Genomic DNA, 25,381 nt, shown 5'->3' on the forward strand with positions numbered 1-25,381 from the left:
CCGAAGTTGTTGATGAGGTCATATTCCTCAACCTGTAAAAGTGGAGTGTAAGCAGTGAGGCTGTGACAAGCATTTACTACACGGAATGAATGCTCTATAATGTAAACGTAGCAATGACTAGCCAATGGTGACTGTATTTCCATTTATTTGTCATGAAGCATGAGTAAAACAGCTACAAATTGGCATCGGAAATAGCTGCTGTACAATAGCTTATCTAGATAATGTTTTCCCCAAGTGTTGATTTTAATGCCTTCTGACAGTGTAACCCCACTGTACTCTGTACTCAACAAAGAACTCCTAGCCGTGTCTTTGTGTAAGGTTTGGGCAGCATTTGTGTCTTATCTGGAACTGAGTACTAAGGAGGGTAAACAAATACCTACTTGTTTGCATGGTTGGTAACACAACTTCTCCTAAGGTTATTTGTTTTCTTATAAACATGGCTATCCCTCCATCAGCGCAGAGTATAGTCGGGTTATACCGTGCGTAACCTTACAGACAAGGCTGTTTTTATAGAAGATAACAATAGGCTACAGGAAGTGCAGGCTTTCAAGTGGTTCCTGCCTGCCATCCACCCCTTCTTCATATGTCCAACTCCTGTGTTACTCAGCCACTGTAGCCTGACAGTGCAGCTATATGAGTAGTCCTTGGCATGGTCATTTTGGGCTGACCTTTAGCAGCCTGTGATTGGTAGGAATTTGACATCTACCTCATAACATGCAGAGAAGTTTTTGTTGGTTTCTTGTGTGCTCTTCTTTGCCAGTTCTGTGAAATTGATAGTGAGAGAAGTGGGTTTTTTAGAGCTCTAATTTGAGATCTTGTGTTCATCTAGAGACCAGCACCAAACTTTGTCTCGTCTCTAACCTTTGCTGTGGCTGTTGGACAACAGTTACAGAATGTAATTTGAAATAATACTATGGCATCTTGACTTAATTTGCCCTAGTGTATAATCTTATTATAATGTTGCTATAATTCTTTGATAATTAGTTTTTTTTAATTTTATTACTGGACTTTCGAGATCCTTCTGGGCAGTGTGTTACTGAAAAGATAACCAAGTACAAGGCAAAATTCACACAGTAACAGCTTTGGCCATATTTTGTCATTCCCCCGCATTGCACTGATGTCAGAGCTAACACTATCTGCTCTGTAGCTCTGTATAACACACATATGCTCATGACCCAGTATTCAACACCGAACAACAGCTGGTCTCAAGTTCCACTGTGGTTTAAATTATTGAAGGAATGCTTTTCCTATTTTCTTTCAAAGATGTGACGCCCATCAAAGTACAAGGCATTCCTATACTTAAAAATGCTCAAAGTGACGAGCAACTTCATGAAAATAGAATGAAGTCAGTAGAAAGCACAAGTTTCAGTTGCAGGTAAGCTGATCTGTACCATGACAGTAAATAGAAAATGCAGCCCTTGAGAGCTGGTACGGAAAGGGGCTTGAGGGCGGAAGTGGTGGGGATTGAGTTGAGGGTGGTGTGAAAATGAATGTGAAGAGATTACATGTCAATGTGGGGTCATTCACAGCGTAAGCGATTTGTTTGGTTTAATGCTTGTGAATTTCTCCTCTCAGAAGTGGATATTATTTTAGAGGTGTTTTTTACGAATTACAATGTTCATATTCTAGGAGGTAAACTGGAATACAAGGGTGTGCATTTATTTCAATGCTAGCAATAGGAAGTCCTGACACAGTGTGTCTTCCAGAGCTGTAACAATCCCATTACGTTTGTGCACAGCAGGGCTGAACTGGGATGCTGTTCTCTTATGGCCTAGTTCCTGTCATTTATTTTGGGTTACTTTTTCTCCTGATATGTGTTCTCTGAAGTTCAAATTCAGGTGAAGGCACTTTGCCTCAGTACTAGTGTTTTGTACAGTGTCTATTTCTGTATTACCAGGCATCATGGCAATTAGGGATATGTCATTTTAAGCAAACAAAAACTACTGTAGCACAGTAATTCCTACCTAAAGCAAATGAGGTGACATGCTTTCTGAGTAAGAGGAAAAGCAATGCCACGTGGGTGCAGTGTCAGTGTGCTGCTATCTGCAAAAGAAAGGGAAGGTGATAAGCAGGCTGGAACCTTAGGATGTGGGTAAGCTTGTTCTTTTCTTGTGTATTTTTCTGAAGAAGGGAAAAACCTTCAGCAGTGTTTGTGGTGTTACAGCATCAGCAAAGCAAATTGGTCAGTGAGTTTGTTCTAAAAGCACTGTGACTTAAGTGCTTAAGTCACTGATCAAAGAAACATATAAGGCTGTCTGTGGAAATACAGCTTTTTTTGGTTATTTTTAAATGATTTCTCAGCTTTCTTGTTTTATTCTTTGCGTCTGGCTATAAGACAGGATGGACAATGAGGTTACATCAGAAGCTACATTTCCAAGGATGTGTGTGCAGTGAGTCTGTTTGGATAGTGATAGGACAAAGGTTTTTAACTAAGGAGGAGAGATCTAATTTAGATGTTGGAGGAATGTTTTATGGAGTGGGTGGTGAGGTGCTGGAACAGACTGCCCAGAGAGCTTGTGATTGCCCCTTTGCTGGAGGTGTTCGAGGCCAGGTTGCATGGCGCACTGGGCAGCCTGGTCTACTACCAGATCTGGTGGCTGGCAACCCTGCCTGTGGTAGGGACTTGGACTCTGCAATCCTTATGGTCCTTCCAGCCCAAGACATTCTGTGATTCTTAACTGAAAGGAAAGAAATAGGTACAAATGAGAAGCAGCCGTTACTCATTCCAACAAATCCATCTAAACAAAAGTGCTTTGATACCTGGTCTGGTAGCCATAAATTATTTTCTATGGTGTAGAATGAAGGCATCTTATTTCCTTACCAATTACATATGGACGTTGTGCATTAAGAAAGAAAGTGTGTTTGACATCCTCTTGCAATTAGAGTTAATAAAATAGTGCTTTTTCTTACTGGTGATGTTGAGAATGCACCCTTGTGGTAGAGCATTGCCAATTTGTTAATCCTTGCAACAGTGCGTGCAACGTGGGAAGTCTGGAGACTAAAGTTTCTGAAAGAAGGACTCTAAAATATTCTTGTTGCTTGAGACATTCAGATGGGATGAGTTGTGGATGTTGGCTGCAAGGATAAGTTGATGTCCTGCACAGCTCTAGATGAAATGCGTTTCTCCAAGCACTCAGAGGGGACAAATGCCTTTCTGACTTTTAACTCCTCCAGCAATGTTTATATCTTCTTGCAGCTGGACTGCCTCAGTTTGTCGACACTGGAATAAGTGTATGTTTGGACAGTTCATGTATGTACATGTCTGTGTGTTAGCAGGTGCAACTTCTGAGAAGTGTAAAGCTTTGCTAAAAACTGGATTCAGTTGAGACGTATTCAGTGAGACCAAGCAGAAATTATTCCAGCACTGGTTTAAAATGTTAACTACAAGAACTACAAGAATGTTAACTACAAAGAAGACAGATAAGGAATTCTGGTAGTTTACAGCAAAGAATACAGCATACTGGGGTTGTATGAATGCATATTCTCTATAGCAGTAATTTTCCTTGAGTTGCTGTGGAGATGATATTTGCCCTTCATACAGAGTTCACAGAAGCAAGGCTGCCATATGTGTTGTGTTGACACATTTATGTGTTGCATTTGGGGTAATGGACTTGCTATTTCTGGTCCTTGTGGAGTGAATTAGGAGATTCTCGCTATTGGTTTTTTCTTCAATACTAATTACAGCTCAAAACTTGGGAAGTGTAAGGTATGCTGGGGAACTGTGTGGGTTCTCTGTTAGTGCGGGAGTGGGTTAGGGGCATGAGAGGGAGAAAAGAACTCGATATTGCTTCAGTGTGCCCTCCGGAGACAAAGAGCACAGCAGGTGCAATACTGTTCCTTTCCAATTTTATTAATTGCAGCTTCCCAAGTGCTTAAAGTGATAACGACTGGTTGTCTGCCAAGGGTAAAAGGAAGGGGCAGGAGTGAAGTGCAGTCAGGTGCTGATGCAAATGTGTCATTTAGTTTCTCCTAATATCCATTGCTTGTCCCAGACCTGCAGGTGCATCGAGTGTTATGCATGCAGATATCAGCACTGAAGAATCTGTATTTTTTCTAAAGGGAAATGTTTAAACCTGCATACCTCACTCATCTTACACTTTAAAACTAGTTGACTAGTCAAATTATGTTGATTTGCCTTATACGCACTAGTTACTTCCTCTGTAATAGAACTTTGTGCACAGAGCCATAAAAAAATAAATAAATTGAAGAACTTAAAAGCTCAAAAAACGTGAAGGAGCTTCAGATAGCTCTCATAGAATGAATAGTTTTAAACATTGCATATTAAACATCACACATTTTCACTTTGTCTAAACAGGTGAACTGGGAGTGACGTTTCCTGGGTGTGTCTCCTTTTCCTTCCAATTAGAAGCTAAATGTATTAAGCTGGAGAAGTAATTCTGGTAAGAGTCTTTCTGTTCCTTCAGAGAATTGTCACTGTATGTGATGTGTTCAGTCTTGCCACTAAAAAGAGCCTTTTCACCATCAGCACTGACAAACTTGTTCTTTTTTACCAGCTCTATTTTTTGACCTAGTGTTTGTATGTATGCTATATGATCATGCTAAACTAATCCATTCCTTACATTTCCATGACCTTAGGCTGTTTTGCTCTCATCTTGAACGTTCTGAGCTTGGACATGATAAAAGTATTTGAGTTTTGAAAATTTCACTTGAGTTGCTTCTAAAGGAATAAAAGAAGTTAAATGTGCTGTAGCATTCATTAAAGGAGTTTTCTGTGGATTAAATATTCTTGTTTCTGCTCTGACTTGACCAGTGACTCCCCTGATCAAGTTTTACAGCTGCCTGTCGTGTTTCTTTTGGTTTCTTGTTTTTTGAACTTTTCAGCTTGTACTAGTGCTGACAATGAGAACATTTGAGGTATAAGAGAGCTTTAAATGTTACTTAGTAATAGTGAATATCCAAAGCGTATGAGTGCCTTTTGTGTATTAACTCAAAATTAGTTTAGGGGTCAGTAGCAATGCTTTTAGTGTTTTCTCCTGAATGTGTGCATCAGAATGAATACCTTGAATTAAGTGCATGATAGTGACTGCCACCCACTCAGTTAATCTTATTTTGAAGGAAGTACCTGGGGGGAGAGGAGGGAGAATAAATCAAAAGTATTGTTTTAAAAGTCCAACTTCATTCCCTGGATATTTTTTCTCCCTAGATATAATCTGTATACTGTTAGAATACGGAACAGTGAAATGTGTTGAGATAAAATATTTGACTGCATTTCCTATGCAGCACTGTTTAATTGCTACCTTTGCTGTCTTTCAGAAGCAGATAAAGACTGAAGATCACATCTAGGTTTAAGTTAAAAGTGAAGTCATTAACTTTCTTGTTTGCAATGTGAAGGACTGCTGCGTGTCTTAGACTTACCTAATAGGTTTATAAAATGAATGTTTGGGATCACGGGCTGTTAGCTGAAGTCTTACTGTAGTAAGCTTACCTTTCCTGTTCCCTTCCATCGTATGTTAGTATATTGATTTCTCAGTCCTATACCACATCCTTCGTGAGTCAAAGAGGAGACAGTTGGAAGGAATGACCTTCTCTTTCTCTTTTTTTTTCATTAAGAAATGTATTTTCTGGTGAATTTACTTTCTGTGCTTTGTACTTACAGCTCAGACATGAGCAGTGCCAGTAACTCACTGGCACGGGAATTCTTGACGGATGTCAACAGGCTGTGCAATGCAGTGGTGCAGAGGGCAGAAGCCAAGGAAGATGAAGAGGAAGAAACTCATATGGCTGCCCTGGGACAGTACTTAGTTCAAGGCCGTGGGTATATTTTGCTTACCACACTCAACTCCAGTATTGATCAGGTAATAGTTTTTCTTACCTGGCTATAACCTTTGTGTGTGTGTGTGTGTGTATTTGTGTCGAACCTTGACTTTTTTGACTATAAGGGATTTGTCTTAGCTCTGATTTTCTTGCCTTTTGATGCTTGTCTCTGTGTGTGAGTTAATTAGACTAGAAGCTTAAAGGTTTATATTACAGTTGTGTTCTGTCCTTCAGCAAGAACAAAAAAGAAAAAATAGCTAAACATATACCTGTTTGCGAGATGATGTGGATGGATATTAAACTTCTATCTAGTTAAGCTGTGTGAATCTTGAGTTCAGCAGCTAGATAAAAAGGCAGTAGGGTAGGATTTTTGAGAGAAATGAATCTGCTTACTCAACCTGTAGTGAAAACCAGCATTTGTTGCTTTAAAGCAATAAAATCCAAATGTATACCTTTCCAACTTGATTATTGGCTAAAAAAGCATATGTCTTTTAACAAAACACACTTTGTAGGAAGGTAAGTGCCCTTCTGTGAGTGGCTTTTTCTCACTGATTGTGATATGAATGGGAGATGGATCTTTGAGTTTGTTCATCTTGTAATGGAACTGTAGTGTTTTTAAAAAAAGTCATTTGTTTAGCTCAGTATCTTAATTTCTTAAAATTTTAGTACGTAACATGCACAGAATACTTAAATATTTCAAGCAGGTTATCTCTAAATAGGTGGCTTATGAAGTTCATAGTAGGTTTTTCACTTTGGTTGTACCTCTTAACATTTGCAAATGCCTTTTTAAGGGCTCTGAGTCTCAAATCTCTAGATAAGGGCGTATGCAAACATTTCAAGGCACTCTTAAATTCTAATCTTCATTTAAAAGCAAGCTGAGTAAGCTTCTTCACATAATGTTGCAGCTTCTTACCAGAGTTGTTGCTTATCTTCACAGGCCTTAATTTATTTGCTATTTTGAATTTTTGGGAAAAGTTATTGTTTCAGCTGCATGTCACTGAATGATGTCAGCTAGAAAAATGCTCTGGTTCTGAATTGGGGAGGGTGGGGGATAGAATTTCTTGGGTAGTTTTTTTTTTGTTTGTTTCGTTTTAGCACTAAAACTGTACTGATAGTGATGTACATCAACCAGTAAATTGTTGGAATACTCCACCTTCTTACATTATTGGCTTTCAACTTTAACTCCCTGGTTTTGTTCTGTGGTGGGTGAGGAATTTGTTCAACAAAAAGGATTCAAAGAGCTTTTTATATAAAGAGTAGAAAAAAATTAATAAATATTTCAGAAACTTTCTGATTGGCTCCAGTTAATGATTTTAGCACTCTTTGCAATTAGGTTGTCTTTCTGGTTCTGCATAGAGCAGCAAGAAGACATAGGGAACTGAATGTTTGTAGGTTATTAAAATAAGCTGGAGGATTCATCTATTTGAGGGGAGGGGAAAAAAAAAAGTACAAAAGATAGTTGTGGTGTTTTTTTCTTTTCCAACACAGGAGCTGACATGTCGGGAAGAGCTTCTGACCCTCCTTCTGTCACTTATGCCACTGGTCTGGAAAATCCCTGTCCAAGAAGAAAAAGCAGTAGGTAAGATTTATTACTTACAGTATTAAGGATCTCGAAAATGCCATGCATTGCATTTGTATTCTAGTATTGCCAGCTAAAAAAGAGAAGTCCGTTGTGTCTGTGTTCATTGTCTGTGCCCTCTTAATATAGAAGGAAGGTGGTAATTCTACAAAGAAATTAAATTTAAAAATACCAGTGTTCTGACAACATACAAGGAAAATTGTAGAGAGAAGGTTAAGACTCTTGGTTTATGTACAAGATGATGCTCATTTTACTCTGAACTGTGGGGTAAGATCATTTGCTGTTGCTGGTGGGTCGGTTTTTTGCTTTTCAGATGGGGAAGACCACAAAGGATTTTGAAAGTGCGTGACTTTGCTAATGTGAAGTGTTTCATGGTGGGGCAGGGGGAGGAAAGATTTAATGGTTAATTTAGAAAAACAAACAAACAAAAAAAAAATCAACACCACAGGATGCCTTACACTGGTCAGAGATAGTGACTTTTTACTTCTAAAATTGAAGATTTTCTGTAATTAAAGAAATGCTAGAGAGAGGCTTTAAGACTAACAGGTAACAGAGTACGAGAGTAGAATGAATATCACAGATTTAGGCCTTGAAAATAGAACAGTACTGGATGATTATGAACAGAATCAGGCTGCATCTTGGTTGGATGTTCTGTGTCAGGAAAGGCTGATTTGTGAACATAAGGTTAAATCAGAAGGATTCAATTGCCAATAAAGCTGTTTGAATCAAAGGAGTAGAAGGTATGATACAAAATCAAGAGATGAAAGAGGTGATACAAGACAAACTGTGCAAGAAGCATGAACTGTGAAGTGACTACAGCTTTTTTGTGGGGAGGGAGAGCTTCTGTGTTTATCTTTCTTTATTTGAAGGTAAAACAGAAGATGAGGCAAGTTACTTGTATGTTTGAAAGAATTCTGAAGGATTCCTACCTGAAACTTTCCTGGAGTTCTTTACAATTGTAAAGTCCTGTAAGCATAGGGGTTTTGTTAATGTTTGGAGTTGTATGACATTTAGAATGCCAGTTTCATAATACTTATGTAAACTACCTTGCTTGCATCTGTCTTCCATGCTCCTGGAAGCATGATTGAATTAAATATTTTGGCCTTACAATAGACCAACAGATTTTTCCAGTGTTAGTTTAAAATGCTGTTTAAACAGGTTTTAAGATGTGCTGGTTTTACACTTTGTGTAATGATGTGGGTTTCACCTGCTACAAATTTCTAGCTTGTGATACTGAAGCAGTAAACATGATATGATCAGTTTTGCACAGAGAGTTTTCTTTCCTTGATCTGAAATAAAATATCTTAACCCATCTGCATTAGCTAGCTTGTTGTCTTCCTGTGCAGGAAATACCCTTTATTTGATAAAATACTAGTAGTTAACTTCCTGCCTCCAAAGCAGCTGTTCCACAAACATTGCAACTATGACTATGAAACAGCAAGGGAGTGGTCACTATTGCTCACGGAAGTATCTTTTCTTTCAATTTAATGTTTACATCTGTATTGTGTGCTTTGGGATTTTTTTTTTTTAGGGGTTCAGTGGTGAATTATTGTTAACTGTCACTATTTTCCCTGAATACTGAACATAGTGGATGTTGAATACTTGCCATTGCTTGCTGGTTTATTCATATGCACAAAGCGTACAGATGCTGTTCTGCTACTGATTAAAAGTCATAGTGGATTTCACCCAAAAGCATATAAACTTTTTTTCCATCTGCTTTTTTGACTGCTTATAGTCTGAGTTGACCAATGCAAGTCAAGTAGAAATATTGTATTTTATTCTTAGAAAATTTTCTTGCCCATTGAATAAGGTTTCAATTTCATATTCCTTACTTTATGCTGCATAGTTGAAAGGTGTTTTGTCTTGACTTTCCTGGGAGCATTCCATACCTTAAACTTAAGGGTTACTCATTTCACTTTCCATCTTGGCCCTGATTATTGCTGAAAGTCCAAAACATATGTCTGCTTCTCGGATTTGGAACAATTAAAGCTGGGATGATTAACACCTGTGTACTCAAGGTTGTTCTCTGTACTTAAAGGTTTTTTTTCTTATTACTACCAATAGTTTGTAACCACGTCTTCATGCTGAGTTAAGGTGCTCAGCTCCTATAGCATGTGAGTTGTGTGAAGCAACATTGAGTCATCAAGTTGAAGACCTTTTCTTCTTCCCTTTAGAATTCAGTTTTTCTTTTACTTGTGAGTTGGAGTTGATTATAACTAGTGGCTGTAGCAGGCCAAAAGATTTTTTTCAAACTAAACTTTACTTTCCCTCAAGAAATCCTTTCATCTGCTTTGATGTTAGCTTATTTTTTGGGAGAGGATGGAATAGCTGTGCCTACAAGTAAGTTCTAGGAAATGCTGGCACAGTTTATCTGTCTCTAGTACCTCAGCTGTCTAGGATTTAAAATAAAGCCGCTTTGGTTCCTGAACATTGTTACCGACTTTTTGTATTATAAAAGTCAAACATGCAAAAAACACGGCATGTTATGATACTGCTCACACTTATGAAGCTAAAAGTATTCAAGTATTTTTCGTATTTTTGTTTATTTAACATATTGTTTCTGAGTGTTCTTTTAATGTTCCTTTGTCTTTCTTTTGTAACAGGTTTCAATATACCATTTACAGTAGATGTTTGCCTGACCAAAGAGAGCAATTCAAGTGTGAAATCCACTCAGGAAAAAATAGGATCAGATCGAAGCCCTCGTTCATCTCTTCAGGCTTCTGCACAGCTAAATCCTCGATCTCGAAAAAGTGGGCGTACGCGCAAAACCACCCATCGTTACTCTGTGCGAGATGCAAGAAGATCTCAGCTGTCCACTTCAGATTCAGAAGGAAATTCTGATGACAAGAATACTGTAACAATGAAACACAGACGTTCCCAGTTCCTGCAGCCTTTTTTAACATATCCAGCTAGGGACAGCTACCTTGTAGGTAGAAGTGATTTCTTACCTACTGAAGTGGTACCAAATCCTAATCCTGATGTCCCTAGTCTAGAAAATTCCAGCCAAATTGTTCCAGCGCATGAGCTAAATCCAGAGATTTTGAATGAGCCAGTTGCAGGAATTGCTGAGAGCAACCTGGATAACTCTCCTTTTGACTTATGCCATGTGTTACTGTCGCTACTAGAGAAGGTTTGCAGGTTTGATGTTACTTTGAATCACAGTTCTGCTATTTCAGCTACTGTGGTGCCCACATTAACTGAGTTCTTATCAGGATTTGGAGACTGTTGTAATCTAAGTAGTAACACAGAAAATGAAGTAGTTTCTGCAGGATGGACAGAAGAACCTGTAGCTCTGGTCCAAAGGATGCTGTTTCGAACAGTGTTGCATCTAATGTCTTTAGATATAAGCAGTACGGAAACAATGCCCGACAACTTGAGAAGAAATGTAACAGACTTGCTTAAAGCAGCATTAAAAATCAGAATTTGCTTGGAAAAGCAGCCTGATCCTTTTGCTCCAGAGTATAAGAAAACACTACAGCAGCTTGTTCAGGATGACGTTGTATTATCTAGGTACCGTCACAGAGCCTTGCTTCTGCCTGAAGTTGTAGAAGGAGTCTTGCAGATCTTGATCCGCTGCCTGCAGAGTGCAGCTTCTAATCCATTCTACTTCAGCCAAGCTATGGATCTTGTTCATGAGTTCATACAGCATCAAGGTTTTAAGCTGTTTGAGGTGACAGTACTTCAAATGGAATGGCTGTGTATGAAGAATGGTGGAGTAACCGGGGAAGCTCCGGAGTATCTGAAATCCCTTATAAACAGCATCATGAAAATAATCAGCACTGTCAAAAAAGTGAAATCAGAGCAACTCCATCAGTCAGTGTGTACAAGAAAGCGGCATAGACGATGTGAGTACTCTTACTTCATGCATCACCACAGAGATCTCTCTGGGCTCTCTGTATCTGCTTTTAAAAACCAAGCTTCCAGAAATCCCTTTGAGTCAATTGATGGAGAAGTTAATTATCCTGACAGATGCTGTTGCATTGCTGTTTGTGCACACCAGTGTTTGCACTTGTTGCAGCAAGTTTCTCTGAGCAGTACTTGTGTTCAGATTCTCTCAGGTATACATAATGTAGGAATATGCTGTTGTATGGACCCAAAATCTGTGATTGTCCCATTGCTTCGTGCTTCCAAGTTACCAATATTAAAAAACTTCCAACAGCACATACTGAACATCCTTAACAAGTTTATACTGGATCAGCTGGGTGGAGCAGAAGCTTCTCCAAGAATTATACAGGCATCATGCAATATATGTACTGTTGACTGTGATCAGCTTTTGCAGTTGGAAGATGCTTTGCAGGGCAACTCTAATGATGCTGGTCTTGCATCTAGTTCCTCCTGCAGAGTTCAGGGAATACTGCCTAGCAGTGGATCTGAAGATGTGTTGTTGAGATGGGATGCGTTGGAGGCTTATCAGGACGTTGTTTTTGAAGAAGACAAACTACGCGGCATGCAGGTTGCAAGCCATATTTGCCACTTAATTCAAAAGGGAAATGCAGTGGTCCAGTGGAAACTATATAATTGTATTTATAATCCAGTGCTTCAAAAAGGGGTTGAGCTAGCTTGCCATGCTCAACAACTGGGACTAACTACAGCTGATAAACACACAAGCAGTTACCATAGCCAGTGTTTGCCTTACGAAGTACTTCAGATTTACTTGCAGACACTTCCTGCGTTGCTTAAATCCAGGTTGGTAGATTTCTGCTTATTAATGAAAAACACTAATTATCTAGTACAGTGTGTTCTTATCTGTTTGTCCCTGATTAGAACATAAACCTTGTTTGGACTATATTTTGTGCTTGGATATCACAGAGAGGATGTCAAGATAAATAAATAACGGAAGACTTTCTGTTAGATTCACGAGCTGCAGAACGTTATGGGGCCTTGTTCAAGTCAAAACAAAGCATTTAAGAGCAAAATCTTTGTCTAATGTGGTATACTCTTTGCCTCTTAATTCTTCATGCTGAAGTGAGTCAGTGTCATACAGATTCTCGTTTCACTTCTCGCTGAGAATTTCTCCTAAATTTTCTGATCTGATTCCCTCTTCCTAGTACCTACAGTTTGTGAATCATTTAATTTAATTTATTTTTTTTTTAAAGAGAAAACAATCATCTGAGATATGAAGTAGAAAGTTTTTTTTTGTTTTACACTCATAGCTTCTGAATAAAATTCCATATATTTTATTAAGAACATGAATGCGTCCTTTCTTATATGAGGTATTCTGATCTTTTCTGTTGGAGTCCTGATGAAGTGAATTTAGTAGGTGTGGGAATTAAGTTGAAGAGTAGGGAAGGTGAACATCTGTAAGCAAACAGTACATTAAAAAACCCAAATTCTATATGAACTCAATGTAGTACATAGGCAGGAGAAAGAATGGAGAGAATATCCTTGGAAGTATGCCAATATTTTAAAAAGAAAACACCTTTGGCAATAACAGTAGCACAAAGTTGTGCTTGAAATGTGTTTCAGAGGCTGTTCATCAATCTTTTCTTAAAACTGTTAAGGCTTACACTTGCTATGTTGTTTTAAGACTTCAGGTTTATTTGAGAAGCAGTCTATTTCCTAGTGAAGTCACAGACTTGGAGTCTGGCTAGCTCCAACTGTTAATAAAAAGTTGCCTGGAAGTACAGTTGCAGAGCAGATGTTATAGAGCCAAACACTTTAATGCTTTGAACATCATGTACATTGTTGTGACCTGTATTAGTGATTAACCAATGTCAACCCTACATAAGGTTGCATGTTCCTCATCATAGCTTAACTAAAAGTTTAATTTTCCTCTACCAGGTGGATGATACCTAGAGATTTATAAGAGCATTGCAGATGAGCCCACCTTGCATACCTGAATTGCAACACTCACGGCACTTACTGTAAATGTGATTTGGCCTTGATGCCACTTGTGTGTGTAGAGCAGGGTTATTTTTAGATGTCACATCCTATGAGTGTCTCATGAAATCTTATGAGATAATGAATTCATTGCTGATTTGTAAGGAAACTGTTATGCTTTCTTTTACAGGGTGATTAGAGACTTATTTCTGAGTTGTAATGGAGTGAATCAAATGACTGAGTTAAACTACCTAGATACTTTAAGAAGCTATTCTTTGAAAGTGTTAGAGACTTTGATACTCTGTCTTGGTGAACTGCAGAAAGACCAAGCATTGCCAGAGCTAGAAGACCTCAACGATGAGCACAAGGAGTCTGCATCTGATTTGCCCACTTCTCTTTGTAGCCAGCACACTGCTTCAGAAATTCCCCAAAGCCTGAGCAAGTTTTATGCAGGCCTTAAAGAGGCTTACCCAAAAAAGAAAAAGTTTGAGAGTCAAGACATTCACGTTAACACAATAAACCTATTTCTCTGTGTTGCATTTTTATGTGTAAGTAAAGAAGCAGATGGTGATCTGGATTCGGCTAATGACTCTGAAGATACATCAGGATACGATAGTACAACTAGTGAGCCCTTAGGACGTAAATTACCATGTCTGTCACTGGAAAGCCTTACTTTGCCCTCTCTGGAACATATTCACAGAGCTGCTGATATTTGGTCCATGTGTCGTTGCATCTATTTGTATAGTTCAGTTTTCCAGAGGCAGTTCCATAGGCTTGGAGGTTTTGAAGCGTGCCATAGACTACTAATCCTCATAATTCAGAAGCTTGTGGAAAATAAGGAGAAAGAACAAGAAAAAAGAGAGAGAACATCAAGTGAAAGCAAAAGTCCACATGGGAGTGCTGGTGCTGAACATCTCAGCAAAGATGATTCAGTTCATTTCCCTAAAAGCAGGGAAGTGACACAATCAGAGCTCAGTAGTTCTGATAGTCTTGCTGTTGCGGAGCAGCTGGTGTCTGAATGCGTCTCCCGTGACAGCTCTGTAAGTAGGGAACATGCTGCAGTTGCTAATCTGGAAGAGATAAAGCCTTCTGAAAGAGAAAAAACTGAATGGGCGCTTCAGGGCATCAGACTTCTAGAAGCTTTGCTGACAATATGTCTACACAGTGCAAGCACCACACAGCAGAAGATGGAAGTAGAGATGTTTCATCAGGTAATGTGCAACTTACCTTAGTTTACCTTATTTGTTATGTATGTACTGTTATTTTAACTGTAATCCATCTGAAGGGTAGTTGGGTTTTTTTTTTTGGAGTTTAAAGAAAGTTTGCTCTTGTTATGGTGTGTATTTAACTGCATGCCTTAAGCATGCCAGGAAGCAACATATCTAGTTGGTGGTGGTAGTGGTCAGCAGGCATGAAGGAGTAGGCAGATGGACAGACTCCAGTTACTTTTTCTGAGGAGACAGTTTTCCATGCGTCACCTCGTTGCCTTTTTCTTTATGCAGTAAAATACTGGTTAGGATCTTGTAATTTCTTCCATCCTTTTTGGACTGGATCCCTGTTTGTGCTGATTCTTTGCTTCTCAGTGGAGGAGCCTTGTGGAATGGCAGAGTGATCCAGCTTGAATGAGGAGTTTACCCTATTGGTTTTTTTTTAATTGTATTTAATTTTAATTTATTTTTTCACCTCTCTGTTACCATTTGAGCCAGCATGGTTGGTATGGGTGAGGACAAAAACATCATATGCTCTCTTCTTTTTTAATGTGTCTTGGGTTAATGTATCTTCTGTCCAAGAACAGTGTTAGGGCTGTGATCCTAACAAAGATTTTTTTGTTTGTTTTTGGCCTAAAATAGTCCTAACTTGTGGAAGGGCACGTCTTCCTCTGCCCACAAATGCAGTGGTAGATGCTGACTACTATTTATTTCAGGCTGGCCATGACCACCTTTTTTTTTTCTAGTTGGGTATTTGCCCCTTTTTTCCTGTGTAGTTTTTTTGTCCAGTTTGTGCTCTCTCTCAGCTGGAGAATGTGAGACAGAGCTGGAGTCCAAGAAGAGTCATGTAGGCAAGACGCAAGTTGTACACAGTGACTTGCATATTAAGCAAATAGTGTGAAAACGGTGAGTAGAGGATGGTGCTTGAGGAAAGAGGAGCATTAAACAACAAGGATATTTAAAGAGCACCTGAAAAAAGACTATTATCTAAGCTTTAGAAGTGAACTAATTCAGCATTAGATCAAAAGTTATTGATTCATGGAAGACTCCTTTGCTGTGCTTTATTATTTTAATTGCCATCTTGAGGGGTTTTTTTAGCACCTTACCTGTCTCCTTCTGCTGTCATAGTATGTGCAAGAGCTGCAATTTACAGCCACTTGCTATTTTTGCCAAGTTGGTCTTATCACCCTCTATCCTGCTAACCTCTTGAGTAATTTGGTGTGTTCTGAATGCACTCTGTACTTCAGACTGTTTCAGAAGCATGCTTTTTTGGAAACAGTGCCTTCACACGTAATTTTCTGGAAACAGTGCAGATTGTCTAACCTACAAAGCGTTTGTTGTGGAAAACTCTTGAGTCTTTGTTATTGTAGGAGACTCAGTGAAGTCTCCCAGTTCTAGCTGGGAAGTCTGATAAGTGTGGGTGGAAGGGGGAGTTGTTAAATTGAAGTACTGGTCTATTTCAGCCAAAACAATAATGAATCAAAACGTTTCTCTTACAAACTCTAGAATATCTGTGTGGATGATATCTTACTACAAATAAGAGAACAACTTGCTCAGTCAAAACTGCTGGAAACTGACTTGGCAAAGCCTCTATTTGATTCACTACTTCGTGTTGCATTGGGCACTTTTTCTACTGACCTGGATCATTCTGAAGAGAAAGTAGAAAAGGTATGAAGCACTGACAAAACAAATCTAATTCTGCGAGGTTTGCTAGATCAAGGTTATGTTGTTCAGATCTGTATTTTTAAATAAATGAGGTTTCAATCTGTTGTATTCTTACAACTGTTGAAAATGAATTCTGATTATGATATGCAAATGTCAAGGTGATTGATGTGCATGTTCATACACTCCCCACTTTTGCTGCTCTGAAGTGAGTCATGCTAAAAAAGAGCAAGCTGTATTATGCTTTATGGAAATACCTGAAGTTGGAAGTTCTCGCTCTTCTGTTTTACAGTAGAGAATGAAAAATCTCAAAGTGGATTTTCACAGACCTTAGAGACTACAGATGTGTCTTGACCTAAGAGTGGATGTCAAAATGATTATGATGGTAATTTTTGAAGATAGTTTTTCTTAATGTGTTGATCACCTGTTTCCCAAAACTGTATTTGGATAGTCAGTAACAAAAATCCATCATTGCAGAGTCAGTTTTCTATATAGAAGTGCAGTGTCCTTAAAAAGAGTTTTGGGTTTCCTGGAAGCGTGTGATTGTTTCTTTCCCCAGTGGGCATGAAAAAAGGTTCTGGAGGGTTCAAAACTACTTGTTTTTCCTGAAATTCTGCAGACCCATTACACTGAAAAGGAGTCACTGTCACAGCCTGAAGATATATCTGAAGAAGCTGATGAGTCACAGTGCTGTAGCCTCAAACTTTTTGCTGAAGAAGAAGGATATGAAGCAGACAGTGAAAGTAACCCTGACAGCGAAACAAAGGATGGAGGTAAATGTGAGCTTTCTGAATATGCAAAGCAGACTTTGACATGGCCAAGCCTGGTTGTCTTTTTGAGATGTATGAAGACAGGATGATGGTCAGAGACTTTTTACAGGTGCAGATAGGTTAGATTTTTCACTGCAAGTGTTACTGGATTCCCTCAGAAGTGAAGCTGACTATTCTTAGGCTGAGTGTTACAGGAACTGTTCTGTATCGGTTATGCTAGTTTACATGATTCTTACTCTGAAATTATGTTGGGTTGTCTTGTGATATTTAGTATTGTGATCTAGAAGCAGTTTTCTCCAGGGATATTTATCAGTAGGCTGTCTGTAAGTCACTGCTCAAAATTTTACTTAGTACTAAAAAGAAAAGTGGTTGAAGTCTGGTTGTATCTATTGATATTCAACAACTGATGTGTATTTTACTCTTCTGGTGTCATTTTGAACCATCATTTTTGCCTTTGTGCTGTGAACTTAGATTCTACTACTGCTTTTTATCTGTATGACTAGGCTTCATCAGTAGTGACTTAGAAGTGTATACAAATGCATGTTTTAAGTGCTTATGAATTATAAATTCAACATGAAAATGTTTCCATGAAGCACTTGAAGGTAGCACATCTGTCTCTGTCATGTCATTTTAGTTTTAAGTGACATCTCCTGAAGAGGTGGGTGTGTAAGAGGTAGAACTTAAATGCTTGGGTTTTGTTTTTAATGAAGACATTTCATGTGCTGTTGTGCATTTTCTCATTTAAATGACTAAACTACTGCTTCCCCCTGCCACTGAACATAAAGATCGTGTACATTCACTGTTTTTTGGCAGGGTCAGAGTTCTGTATAGAAACTGAAGTTCTGTTACAAAGATTCATATTTATGAACTCTATTTCTCATTGCTGTATGGCCAGTTCCCAGGAAGTTCAAGAGCATGTAATGGGGGACACTGCATTCTTGCCCTTGTGTTGGCAAGAAAATATGGAAACGTGAAGCAGAATAGAAGGTTTTTACCAACTTCTGAAAACTGTTGATACATGAGTGACTGTTTTTGTATGCTTGAGAAGACTGGAGAAACTTTGACCTTGGATATGCTTCTAAAGTAATGCAAACTGTATTCATCTGAGTATGTTTGAGTAAGACAAATGTTCTCTTTCAGGAGCAGACACGAAGGCAGAACCAGAATGTACTGGTCCTTCAGGTTATCTTAATGATCTAACTGAAAACATCAATCAAGGAGAATTAATATATCCTGAAATCTGCATGTTAGAATTAAACTTGCTCTCAGCTGGTAATGCAAGTTTAGATGTGCTTGCTCATGTATTCCAGAGCTGCCTGAATATCATCAACCAGAAGGAGAGAAACGCCTCTGTACTTATAGAACAGGTAAGAATGTTGTTGAACAAAGGCAACACTTGAGCAATTGCTTATTCTCTTCAGTTTTGTATCAATAGTATATAAGAAAAAAAAAAAATAGCCTGAACTCAGAATCCTTGTTATGGTGTTTGGTAAGACCTGAGATAATGTAAACGACTGATATTGCTGGTAAAGCTGTGTTGAATTCAAAATTTATGAGAAACTTAACTAATGTATTGAAAGGCAGTTGACCTACAGTTGTTTTATTTCATCAAAACTACTGAACCACAAAAGCTGTCAGTGCAGATTTGGAAATCATCAGGTGGTCTTGGGACGTATATGTATGTACTCATGTTTATATTAATATGCTTTTTTGAAACTTTCAGTGCTGTACCTGAATATATTTCACACATTCCTCATAAGTTCATATTTCAAATCAGTTAAGTACACAGGGGTGTCTACTGGTCATTTGGGATTTTTAAGATCTAGCTTGTTTTTGTGTTTTTTTTTTTTGTTAAGTAACTAAATACAGTGAACTTCTCCAGAAGAAAAAGCATGGTTAAGTAACTTGAGCTTTTAAAGTATTTGTGTGTATAGTCATTTGGTTAAAAGGCATTGTTACTAGTGCTTGACAGCTCAACCCAGAAGAAGAAAAGGCTGAAGTGGGAAAACTATCTTATTTAGTATTCCAGTTCTTTGTGTGAATTACTAGCTTAAAATCTCTTGCACACGTTTATTTTATTTTTGTGAATTTCAGCACCTAAAATGACTTACGATTCAAAATATTTTTATTTTCAGTGTGTTTTAGAGAAGGCTTATTAATCTACTGAACTAATGAGCTGAGAAACTTTGAATGTATTCGATTTTTGAGTTATGTATATCTAAGATACTTCTGAAGGATGTTGCTCTTATGGAAGCTTCTTGGACATTTTAGTTAATTCTAAAAACTTGCCCCCAAAATCAGGGAAGTGTTACACTCTTTCAATATTCCTTCATTAATATGCTAATGTAGTGTGTTTTGTCATAGCCTGTGAATTACATAGTTCTTTTCTGGGAGAGAAGGCAGCAGTTGTATGTTGCTGAATGCATAGTGGCAAGAGATTCTTTCTTTAATCATCTGGATTTCAAAGCCTTTCTCATGATGCAGTTGAAATGTACAGAACATGAAGGCATGCTCATTAGCAAACACATCAAATTATGGAAGTTTTTTTTATAACTGGAATTATTTATTACTTAAAACAACAGTAAATGTGAATTGTTTGAAATAAATTGCTTGTTAGTTCTTTAAGCTGGTGTATCCTTCTGATTGTTTCTCTGCATTTTTTTTTTTAACAGGGAGCTGTTAAGCATATTTTGGGAGGATTTATGAATATACTTACTCAAACAGAGTCTAGTTTTCATGGTGAGTTCGAAGTTAAATTCAAAGGACATTTTTTTTTATTACTTAATGTATACATCCTCAGTTTTTTAGCCTGGAATGCAAATAATTGCATAATTTACCAAGTGAATTAGTTGGCAAACATGAATCAATGCACCTGTGTCTCTAACTTCTGCCAGATCTCTAACATGTAAATAACCCTGTATTCAAAGGGTTATTTCTGAGTCAGTTTGGATTACATAATTTAAACATGTGCTGGTAGATCTGGAAACAGTAATTGAAATCAGAAACTTCAGATGACAATGTTAATAAACATTACTGAGGAAAAATAGCAGTTACGGTGCATTTAATTTTAATTGGTATAATAACATAGGCTGTTTCATATTCTTTGTAACAGCAGACTGAGTGATGTATTGATTGGGTTTCGTTTCTACTCAGAAAATAACTAGCTAATCCAAAAGTGTGGAAGCAAATTATATGCTTGCCTTAAGGTAGCTCATACATTGTAAACCATCTCAGGACTTAAAAACGGGGCTCTGTTGGGAGAATATTTGCAACCTAGGTGCTGTGTTCCCAAACCTGCAGACTCTGTCTTACAAACCTGGAAGCCAAACTTGCTGTAGCAGTCTTGATTTGTTCGATTGAATTGTGAATGGTAATACTATCAAGTAGATGGATCTCATAATTAATTCTGTAATCATTACAACTTCCTGAGTTTTAAGCGGTAGCACATAACTCTAATTCTTCTTCTAATTAATTAACGTTAATTCTTCTTCCTAACATTATCAAATGCAATTTTTTTTAAAAAAAGATTTTCACGCATTCTCCTGAAGAATATTATCTCTTATATTTTAGTATGTCAGATGGTGCTGGTAGACCTGCTTGTTTCCTTGATGAGCTCACAGACATGTTCAGAAGAACTAACTCTTCTTCTACGGATATTTTTGGAGAAGACACCTTGTACGGTATGTTTTCAGTAATAAATAATAAAATTCAGAGGCAAGAGGAGAATCTCATTGCCCTCAATTTTGGGGGGGAGATAAGGATATAATAACAGCTACTCTGTAACTGACCAAATTCAGTTGTTGAAACAACTGCCTTTCATGTTTTGAAAGTGGGATAGAAGAAAAGGATCCATGTTCTTGAATATTCTGGGAACTGTTTTTGTCAGCACAAGAAAGCAAGATTTGTCTTGAGTAGACTGACATAATGGTTATAGATGGCAATATTGTATACTGTTAAATTTAAAGTAATATCCTTAGTTGTAAAGCATTTCCTTTTCAGCAATGAGTGCTGTTTCATCTGCAGGAATTACTTTCAAAACTGTCACAAGTTGGCTTGTCTAACACTGGAGTCTACAACTTGTGTGGGAAATACTGCTAAAGCATGTAGCAGTTTGTGTGGGAGGCTGTAGGGAAAAACAAGGTGAAAGAAATTAAAAGTTACTGCAAAACATGTAATAATACCAAATTATGGTATGTAAGTCAGTCTTTCAAAGGTTGCTTGCAGTAACTGTCTATGTAACTGGATACATTTTTGCCTTGTTGATGGCCTTTAGTCTGCCTCAAACTGAAGTAAGAGATGCAGCCTTTAGTTGAGGTGTAAATGAATCTGCTAGCACGTAACAAATCTGAGGTGAGACTGCCCAGTAACCATCTACCGTGACTTGGCTAATTCCTAAATGGGGCAATTTAAAGATCTCTCTTCTGTCCTTAAATTTCTGAAACTGTTGGGCTGTAGCCTGTTGAAGTAGTAACTTAAGGCTGTTGTAAAGGTCGCAGTTTAGATGAGGAAGCCCACCTGTGTTGTGAAAACAAGAACCTGAGTCACAATGAAGAGAGGGGTTCTGTTGAGTTAGGCAATTATGTCCTACTATGCGGTATTAAACTGATTGATTCTTGCTTGTTTATTTCTGCTAGGAGATACTGCTTAAGGGTGTATTGAAGATTATAGAAACTAATGTGGACATGAACCCATTGCAGTACCTTGCCTTCCCTTTGCTACATGGCACAAATTTGAGTAGTTCTTCACAAAAATCCACGGGCACTTCCAACAGCAAAACTTCTGGACTACTAAAAAAAGCAAAATTTTCACAGAGTAAGAAAGAGGCAGATGGTGAAAACTTGAGTCATCAGCTGCTTTCTTCTTGGCATGTGGCCCCAGTTCACTTGCCTTTAGTTGGACAGAACTGTTGGCCGCACATGTCTGATGGTTTCAGTGTTTCCTTATGGTTTCATCTGGAGCATGTTCATGAAATGGAAAACTCAATAGAGAAGGGGAAGAAAGTCAAGCGAAGACTTTCCTCTGTAAGAGAGAACAGCTTTGACAGCACAGGTGAGAACATAGATTTATTCCTATTTTAGGTAGCACTGAGGTATTCTGGTTACAAGTATTACTAATTGATGTGTCTTATACAAAAAGATTACGCTTTTTTCTTTTAATAAATGTTGAACAGGAACGATAATCTGATTGTTCTTTAAGTACTGTGAGTTATACTTAAAGATAAAAATGTTTCCAGTTTGCTCATAAACCATGTTCGTGCCTGGTTCCTTTAGGAATTGAGTGTTCTCATTGAATTTTTAACTCCAGTAAAATGTCTTTGTGCTGCTTCATGTTATACTGAAGAGAATATTCAGTGCTGCAGCTGAAAGGTCATAGGAAAGGACTACTTACTGTCAGACTTAAGCAGTCTCTTATGTATTGATGAAGCAAGTGGCTTTTATGTTTGTTCTTTTTAATGTAGAGCTACTAACATTTCTTGATTTAAGATTTAATTATTGGAATTCTTGGCTAAGAAGTTGCTTCTAATTCATCGTGAGCCTGAGGCTAACATGATATAATTAATAAATATAAAGTTAAATCCTTTAACTTTACTCTTGTGTGCCATCTCACAAATACCAATATCTGTAACAACATTTACCTGTTTACACTTCTGTGGAGTGTTGCCAGGTCCCAAAGTGCTTGAAGCAGAATCTCTTGGATTGTAATTTATAAAATAGAAAATTTTTTTGAGGTACTCAAAGTACCTCCCAGTTCCAGCACTTGGAATTACCTCTATTTTACAGCTTAAAAAAAAGTGAGGAGGGACTGAATCTTAGAAATTTTTGGACTGTTTTTACTAGGAGGCATATGCTTCTGCTTCATAACGTAAAGCAAAAAACATTGGATGTAAAATCTTTTTTAAAGGGCTAAGGGGTCGCATGATTTATATACATAAATTAATTAAAAATCTAGACTTTGGGTGTACAATGCGACTTTCAGTTCTACACAGGAATATAATGTGACATATTAACAATATCAATGAGTGAGATGAAATATTCATGCTTAGTCTATGTGCTTAATTACAAACAAGATCAAAGTGCTTAATTAATGTCTGTTTCAATACAAAAGAGACCTAGGTTGCTGAAGAAGATCATACATTCTAGCTCATTTAATTAAAAGAAAAAACAGTATTGTTGTTGTAATTGTTTTTATAAACATGCTTGTATTTCTAGAAGAAACCAAGTCTGTAGGAATGGAATACCTAAGCCTGGGAGATAAACTTGTTGAAGATGGCTGTATTCATATAATTTCATTGGGTTCCAAAGCACTGATGATACAAATCTGGGCAGATGTGAACACTGGAGCTTTCATATTTCGGTATGGTGCATTAGTCTAAAGGCTGTCGTGTAAGGATATGGATTGTCTTAATCTAACATCTACTAACAGCTTGCAGAGACTGCTGCTGTAGAACACAAAAAACTAGTGTTTGTAGTAGAGTTATTTAGCATGCTGCCAGCATCAAGTGAAGTTTATTGTATGCAAATCTACAGGACTATTACATCTTGGATCTCGTATGTTTCATATACACAAACATAAATAATTGGCCAAAGTTAAATACAAGATTGGTCATAAACACTGTGCAATTTAGATGCTAATGAAGTGACACAATAAACATATGGAAGGCAGAAAGCTTTTGTAGTTATGTTTTCGTACCTCAGATGTGAAAATTCTTAATACTTATCATGGAAATATTTGTCTTAATCTTCTGTACATATTTTAGCTTTTTTCCTTAAGAAATGGATCCTTAAAATAAATCTAATGTTTGAATTTTGGAGCACTTTATTTAGTGAAGAAGTTCAGTTTTTTAAAAAAAAACAAACAACAAAACAACAAATGGATACTTTGACCCCTGTGAAATACAGACACCATCTTAAATATTGATTATGTACATGAAGATTCCTGCAAGTTAAATAACTCAGTTGAAAATGTGTGTTTGCCTAGCTTACGTTGAGCATTCTAAACAGATTACTGATTTATTTTTTAAAGGAAAATGTCACCTCAAAGTAACTGATAAAATTAAGATATGGGGCTGAGAAGCAAGTTTAAAAATAAAACAACCCACATTTTTCTGTTTTTGTAGTATGTGCATGGATCCAAACGATGAGATGAAAGCTGGCCTTCTGGCACAGGCTGAATCTCCGGAGAATGTTTTCCTTGTGGGGAGGTGGCAACATTTGGCAATACAGTATAAGCAGAAGCAAGAAAGCAAGAAAAATATCCGTGGAGAGTTGTCCCTGTGGGTTTCTGGTCAGAGGTAAACTGTAAATTAGTTAAACTTGTTAAAAAGATGTTCTCTGCCAAGAAAGTATCTTTACTACTTTAGTACAGGTTGAAGTTCTGTTTGTGAAGTCAGTTATGGGGGATAGGAGAGGGAAGCCTTGCCCTGGAATTGCCTCAGCTCCAGAGTTGTCTTGATTACTTTGAGAATCTTTAGTCCAAACCATAAACTGATATGACATCACTGTTCTTCATCAGTCATGGATAAATGAAAAAGGTAAACAAGACAAGGCTGTGAGAGTAAGGTACAGAACCAAGAGTGACAAGAAGTTAGCAGTAGGCTTAGTCTTGCTGGTTAAGTTAAGAATCTGAGTTAGGGAGGTGTAGTTCTAATGCTGGAAATATGATTGGAAGGAGAAATAAAGAGGTGTTGAAGAGAAGGTAGTCAGTTGTCTTCTTCAAGAGAAAGAGGGCAGAAGAGCAATATGTACTTCAGGTAAGGTCTGAATTGGCATTGGCAAGTACTACTCCCACAGAAAGCCTGAGGTTCCTAATGGTAGGTTGAGTGGGTCTGGGCCTGTGTGAAATACACCTTGGTTAGAAGAGGAGGAATTGATTAAATTATCAGATACATTTTTCCTGAAGTCCAGACAGTGAAGCCTTCTTTTGTATTCCAGATATGAAATAAGTGGTTAAAAATTCCATTTTAAAGTAATCAGATGCATCACGAGTTCTTTGCTATTTATTTCTTGTAATTCCTCTACAGTTTGATCCATGGATAAGCAATTTCAGGAATGTTGTTCTTAAAGCTCTTGTTAAAGCTACTGCATGTTACTTTTCTACATACGATTAACCATGGATTGAAATTGTGAAGGGTAAAACTTAAGTTTCAAGAACAAACTAAATCAAGTGGAGTTGTTTTTTAAATAAGTTGATCTTAATTTTTCAGTCTTTGTTCCGGTAGACAGTGAAGTCCAAATATGGAGATGCAGGGGGGAAAAAAATACTACCTTGTTATGCACATATGCAGCAAATGAGGTCACTCTGTATAGAGAGAATTATCTATTTGCTAAGCATTAGATTCTTCCAGGGAAGCTTCTGATGACATTTACAGTTTAATTAGTCTGCCTTTGTAATTGCCTGTAAGGTTCATTGGACATCTTCTCAAAACATCAGGGTTGTTGCTCATGGCTGTAAAGCACATCAGTTCTGACAGTTTCTTGGGAAAAGCAAATGCTTGGCATAATTTCCAGCATATGTGAACCCCAATTCTCGTTATATTCTTCAGTGTGGTCAGAGACTTTCATTTTTGG

The 25,381-nt window shown here is 37.7% G+C and overlaps 1 protein-coding gene across 15 annotated transcripts in view; it reads left to right on the forward strand.

Annotated features, from left to right (window-relative positions):
• LOC107311369 (guanine nucleotide-binding protein G(I)/G(S)/G(O) subunit gamma-4) overlaps window positions 1-25,381 on the forward strand; it is a 113,469-nt gene that overhangs the window by 38,796 nt on the left and 49,292 nt on the right. For 11 of the 15 annotated variants that reach the window (XR_014944736.1, XR_014944737.1, XM_085543345.1 and 8 more), the window contains 13 exons: window positions 4,316-4,400; window positions 5,618-5,816; window positions 7,264-7,354; window positions 9,958-12,040; window positions 13,365-14,385; window positions 15,889-16,050; window positions 16,664-16,817; window positions 17,955-18,181; window positions 19,487-19,553; window positions 20,385-20,494; window positions 21,449-21,863; window positions 23,024-23,168; window positions 23,932-24,105. Coding sequence is in view for 13 of the 15 variants with exons in the window: in XM_085543345.1 (XP_085399471.1) it covers window positions 5,625-5,816; window positions 7,264-7,354; window positions 9,958-12,040; window positions 13,365-14,385; window positions 15,889-16,050; window positions 16,664-16,817; window positions 17,955-18,181; window positions 19,487-19,553; window positions 20,385-20,494; window positions 21,449-21,863; window positions 23,024-23,168; window positions 23,932-24,105 (4,841 nt within the window). In the remaining 2 variants the exon portion in view is untranslated. Of the gene's footprint in view, window positions 1-1,263; window positions 1,376-4,314; window positions 4,401-5,617; window positions 5,817-7,263; window positions 7,355-9,957; window positions 12,041-13,364; window positions 14,386-15,888; window positions 16,051-16,663; window positions 16,818-17,954; window positions 18,182-19,486; window positions 19,554-20,384; window positions 20,495-21,448; window positions 21,864-23,023; window positions 23,169-23,931; window positions 24,106-25,381 lie in introns of those variants that run through there. The other 4 variants (XM_085543352.1, XM_085543346.1, XM_085543355.1 and 1 more) reach the window with 4 other exon arrangements.

Source organism: Coturnix japonica, chromosome 3 (assembly GCF_054131305.1).
Source record: "Coturnix japonica strain WE chromosome 3, WE-NBRP24, whole genome shotgun sequence".
NCBI classification, from domain to species: Eukaryota; Metazoa; Chordata; class Aves; order Galliformes; family Phasianidae; genus Coturnix; species Coturnix japonica.